At 35.2% G+C, this 6,236-nt stretch overlaps 1 protein-coding gene across 1 annotated transcript; it reads right to left on the bottom strand.

Annotated features, from left to right (window-relative positions):
- Positions 1-3,352: 3,352 nt before the first annotated feature.
- Positions 3,353-5,776, bottom strand: LOC116006055 (BURP domain protein RD22-like). The gene is made up of 4 exons (XM_031246312.1): positions 5,665-5,776; positions 5,447-5,558; positions 4,532-5,004; positions 3,353-3,915 (listed from the first exon to the last, which is right to left on the bottom strand). The coding sequence occupies exons 1-4, from the start codon at positions 5,701-5,703 to the stop codon at positions 3,577-3,579; spliced, it is 963 nt and encodes a 320-aa protein (XP_031102172.1). The 5' UTR covers positions 5,704-5,776; the 3' UTR covers positions 3,353-3,576.
- Positions 5,777-6,236: the final 460 nt, after the last annotated feature.

Raw genomic sequence — 6,236 nt, 5'->3', positions numbered from 1 at the left:
TTGCAACACTGCTAATATGTCAAAAATTATATATATAGTTCGTAGTGAATGGGCAATTTTATTTCCTTAGCTTATAGATCGCCATCACATTTCGAAAGGTAAGGCGTTGGACTTGACCATTTACCGCACCCAACAAGTTGAATTTTACCTAGTAATAAGATTAAACTTTACAATACTTAAATACAATAATATCAAAAAATATTTATGATTATATTTGGTACAAAAATATGGAGGTAGAAGAACAACCTGCCGTAGAGAGGGAATCTTTGACTGCTCCAGGCATGGGGGTGTTTGGAATCACAGATTTCCAATAAGCCTCAGGTGATAAAGCTGCATGGCATGCAACAACACCCACCTGAAAACAACAAATATGAATATTATAATATATACATACAATCTGCAGATTGATTTCTCCAAACAATTTATTACTCTGAAGAGAGTAAAATAACCCAAAATCTTACAGAAAGAAGTGAGAAGATTCCAAGGAGTTGAAACTCCATTGATGTTGATGAAAGCTAGGCTACTTGAAGCAGAAAATAAAGCTTAGATGATTGAAAATGGTGAATGGGTTAGGGGAATTATTTATAGTAATTCTGGAAAGTTAGTACAATTTGTTCACGTCTTATATTTAATGATGAAGGATAAAACTTTGACAAACAAAAATTAAACTATCGAATTCGAATAACCTCCAAATAAGCTATTGAACTCGAATAAGCCACGGAAACAAGAAAAAGAGCAATTAACATTTTTAACAGGTTAATTTCAGGTTAAAGTACAAATAAACCATTGAACTATCTGTGAAATATCAATTAAGCTATCGAACTCAAATAAATTCCAAATAAGTTACTTTTTTTTTAATTTTTTTTTACCTTTAAAAAAAAAACTTTTTTATGAGTTAATTCTATTTTTTGCCCTATATTTATAGGTGACAGTCCACTTTTAGTTTTTTTTTTTTAAATCCGAACATCCTTATTTATTTATTTATTTATTTTTAACTTTTTTTTATGAGTTATGACCAAACATTTATTTAATCAAATGAAAAAAGTAAAATAAAAAATAAACAAATATTAACATGAAAAAAGGATGTTCTGATAAAAAAAGGGCAAAAAATGGAATTAACTCATAAAAAAAGGGCTTATTTGAGAGTTATTTGAGTTCGATAGCTTAATTGATGTTTTCCAGATAGTTCAGTGGCTTATTTGTACTTTAACATGAAGTTAACCTGTTAAAAATGTTAACTGCTATTTTTTCGATTTTAGTGGCTTAATTGCTTTTTTTTTTTTTTTTTCCAAGTTTGGTGGTTTAATTGTTGTAAGTAAAAGATGTATAATACAGAGTAACTTTTATCACGTGCAAGAATATTTTATTGGAATTAATTCCTGCCAAGTTGGTCGGTTATTAGCGTGATAACCATAAGGTTTGACTTCCGGTGAGAACGTCTTATTTAATTTCTTTATCGGCTATGGTTACAAGGCGAATATTTCTCTAGTGCACACCCTCGAATAGTGACAAGAGTTAGTATAGTAACCAAACGATTTTGCGCCTATTGGCCTTTTTAGCTACTGATGATTCTTTGTCAACTAAGGTCACAAAACATACTTGATCTTGTTGGGTTGAACTTTTCTCATATGTGTAAAATAGCTCAAACCAAGTCCTTATATATATATATATATATATATATATATATATTTGTTGGACTTTCACTCATCTTGAGCGCTAATTATTTTATATGTATATATATAATGAACAAAGGACAGCGGGGCGGTTGCAGTGAAACATTCCAATAATTTCTTCTTATTGCTAAATTGTGAAGGAAACTAAATTTCCTTTTGGTTTCATTCTCCTATTATATATATGTTATTAGGGTTGATGGATGAAGGAGCACGACAGCGGAGAGACGTGAAAAGAGCAGTGAAACAAACAAATTTCTTTTCCTTCTTTCCTTGTCTTCTTCGATAGTGTTCCGTGGCAGCAAGAGAAATTTCATTCTTTTTCTTTTTTATTTTTGTCGCACGTTTGGTGATTTTGCCGTGAGATTTACTGAGGTTCTTAGTGAATTTTTCATCAAATATTTTTGGGATCAACTTGTTTGTTTCAGGCGTTTTTTAGTATTCTAGTATTATTTGTATTCTTTTCATTTTTCTAGTGGGTATTGAATATTTTAAATACGAGTCAATATTCCTTTTTATCCTGTGAATCAGAATAAATGTCTTTTGCCTAGAGTTGATGTATTTGATGATTTTTGTATATATAGCTCGTGTGGTAGCCTGGACGTTTGTACCTGAGATTTGTTATAGTGAAAATTTTAATTTATTGGTGGTGATCCCGTGATTTTTTTCGATTTGTTGTGTCTATTGCGTTGATATTTATTTTTGAGGTATTGTGTATTATATGGTATTTGTGTATGAAGTGAAAATTTTCCCAATAGACCTGAAATGCATATCAGGATAGCCGCTGCTAGTTTTCTTGTAAACAAAAGAATAGTTTAAGATTTTATTTGAAATGTGGGATAAAAGCAACGTAACACATAATCAATCTAATTCATTGAGGAAACTAATGTTAAAGGAAAAATGAAAGTACTATGATACTACACCCCTAAATTTGTTTTGCTTACAGCAAAATAAAAGAGTTCGTCTTACATGAAAGTTAGTAGCATACATCATTGAATTGAAGAATTCGAATAGGCCAGACTTACCCACACTGTGGCTAGTAAGACTCAATTAATTTCTGGTCTTTCTTTTTAAACTTGACTCCTGTGACCAATTAACATTTTTCTAATGTTTCTGTATTATTGGAACTTGAAATGAAGGAAATTTGCCAAATTGGTACACCGTAGAGTGTAGACTATAGTTGTTTGATGCACCATTGCCATTAGTGCGTGGCATACTTTACAGTTAAGTGTCTACTAATCTTTGAGACAATGGACCAACTAGGCAACTATTATACGCCGCGATATTTGGTTACAATAATTGTGATGTATTTATTATTAATTAAGAATTTTTCTTTTAATTTTTGTAAAGATGAAAGGAACACCCTATCTTTCTCAACCCATGGATGCCAATCCTACCTTTCTCATCAAGGACTTGTTGGAGAGCGGAAGGAAGAGTATTGCAGACTTTGATTTACGAGAAAGTTCGTAATTACCTAACCAGTAATCACTACCTGAAGGTACATTTCCACGTGATGAAACCAACAATTTAATGTGACCATACCGTATAGTTAACAAATAATCACAATAAGGTAAACAATTTTTAAATTGTTCATAATTGATTGGACGCGATCAAACTGAGAAGACCAATAGGTACACATAAGAGAGTCGAAGTTGAAACCTTGTGTTAGCAAGCAAACTATCTAACGAACTCGATTGGAGTTTATCTGGAATATATTGTACACTTGTAAACCACAAATATAATATACCCAATAGGCCAATATAGAGATTACCACTTCCATATCGATACATTCATATTACACATCATACTTATTAAAGACCATATATACTTATAGGGAACTTTTACAATACTGAAAAGGAATGATGACATTGGTTTTTTGCATGGTAGAAATAAACAAAGAAATTAATTAATTAACCCAGACGACGTGGTCCTCTGGGAGGAAATGACAGACTGGGACAGTTCCAGGTTTAACCTTAAGCACTTGAAAGGCCAAGTGGTTAGGGTTCCAGGCAGAAGTATCCTTGTGGCAAACCGCTACAGCTTTAACCTTTGCACCGTCGTCGACTCCAACCAAAGAAACCTCGTACACCTCTGTGCTTTGTGTCTTGTGGCAGTAGAAAACTGCGTAGGCATAGCTCTGCTTGTGGCACACCACAGCTTTGCCATCTTTTCCCATGTTTTTGGACCCTGAGATTGCGTATTTCTGGGGCACTTCCCTTTTCCTCCCGCCCTCAGTTGAAATTGCCTACACGTAAATACAATTAGTTATGAAGGATTGCACTGCACTTATTGCACTTATTACATGATTGCACCACACATATGATTGCACCACACATATGATTGCACTCAAGGTCCTCCCAGCATGTTCGGGAGTCGTAACCAGGCAAACATGTAGTAGTTACGGTACAATCCTTCACAAGTTCACAGTTTGCAGGCCAGGTTAAGACTAGTTCTCACCTATATATATATATACATATATGGTCTAGTTTTCCTGCGGCTAGGTCTTAGCGCACCATTAATTATGCAAACATGCACCAATAATGTTGAGACAAAAAATGCATCAATGCATAAAAAGAGCACCATTAGGTACGGATCGCCACAAAATGAATCACTAGGTATGCATAACGCACCACATAGTGTTTGAAAACGTACAATTACTCAATTAGGTGTGGGGAGGTATGATGCATTTTGTTGGGTATATGGTGTGTTTTGGGATGTATTATTGATGCATTTAATTGTTGTATGTTTTTTTAACACTATTGGTACATTTTTTACATAATTAATGATAAGTACATACTTTAAGGCATAACTGCATTTGAGCTGATATATATAATATATAGGACATTGAGAGCAGCGCTTACCTTAACGTTTTTGCCCAGCTGAGATACGCTGAAATCGACCATTGACTCCAATGAAGTAGCGCAGAGCTTCTCTTCTCCCATCATTGCCGGCTCTTCGCATTCTTTGAGGGTTTTCTTCATGACCCGGGCTTCTTTCGAGTCCGGGGACAGAGAGAAACGGGAGAGAATCTGGGGGAGTTTCACGGCGGAAAACGGGATTTTTCCGGCGGCCGAGCGTGGGAGGAAAGTGGCGGCGTTGGTGGTTTTGGTGAAGTGCAATTTCATGTGGTTGCCTTGCTGCAAGTCATTCTTCTTGAAGAAAAGGGCCACGTTGGGGTCGTCGTGGAGCTGATCCTCCGTGGCGGCGTAGAGGTAGGCGAAGGGATTCGCGCTGGGAGTGACGCCGACGAAGACTGGCTTGCCGCGGTAGTTGCCGCCGACGATTACGCCGCCCTTCCCAACGCCCACTGCCGTCCCTTTGTTTTCTTCCCACTCTGCATAACATTGGAGGGTGTGCATTGAGTCTTGTGATACTATAAATGACTACAATAAAATAATTAATTTAAATTGTCTAATCAGCTCAAATCAAGAGTGTTAATAGGCTGCTTCCTCGAATTAACTTGTAACCAAGTCAATTAGTTTAATCAATTTTACTTTGTTAGGATCAACACTATTGGCCCACAGCCTCCAAACACTCAATAATTCTCTCCCAGTACTTAAATTAAACTTTATCACTATGCCGAAAACTATATATAACTTGTAGTAGAGGCACAATTTTATTTTCTTAACTTATAACAGGGTGTTAGATTTAGTCCTTTATCGCCCAAGAAGCTGAATTATACATAGTAATAAGATTAATCTTTACACTACTTAATACAATATAAAAAAATATTTAGGATTATATTTGGTACAAAAATATCGAGGTAGAAGAACAACCTGTTGTTGTAGACAGGGAATCTTTGACTGCTCCTGGCATGGGGGTGTTTGGAATCACAGATTTCCAATATGCCTCAGGTGATAAAGCTGCATGGCATGCAACAACAGCCACCTGAACACAACAAATATGAATATTATAATATATATATACAATCTGCAGATTGATTTCTCCAAACAATTTATTACTCTGAAGAGAGTAAAATAACTCAAAATCTTACAGAAAGAAATGAGAAGATTCCAAGGAGTTGAAACTCCATTGATGTTAGTTGATGAAAGCTACTTGAATAGAGAAAAGAAAGCTTAGATCGATGATTGAAAATGGAGAGTGGGTTAGGGAGTTATTTATAGTAATTTTGGAAAGTGATAGTACAACTTGTTCACATGTTATATTTAATGAAATCATGTCTTTTCTTGTAAGTAAAAGATGTATAATAACTTTTATCACGTACAAGAATATGTTAAATTACTTGGGGGCAATTCCTGATTTCCTACCAAGTTGGTCGATTATTGGCGTGATAACCATAAGATTATAAGTTCGACTTCCAGTGGGAGCGACCTATTTGCTTTCATTACCGGCTAAGGCCAGGTTGCAAGGTGGGAATTTCTCTAGTGCACACTCTCGAATAGTGACAAGGGTTAGTAACCACAAGATTCTAAGTCTATTGGCCTTTTTGGCTCTTCATGATTCTTTGTCAACTAGGGCCACAAAGCACACTTGACCTAATACGTATATCTTGAGCGGCTGCTAATTTTCTTGTAAATGAAAGAGTAGTTTAAGATTTTATTAGAA

The sequence above is a fragment of the Ipomoea triloba genome, chromosome 15, assembly GCF_003576645.1.
Source record: "Ipomoea triloba cultivar NCNSP0323 chromosome 15, ASM357664v1".
NCBI lineage: Eukaryota > Viridiplantae > Streptophyta > Magnoliopsida > Solanales > Convolvulaceae > Ipomoea > Ipomoea triloba.
The sequence above is the reverse complement of the archived record's forward strand: the minus strand, read 5'-3'. Positions and strand labels throughout refer to the sequence as shown.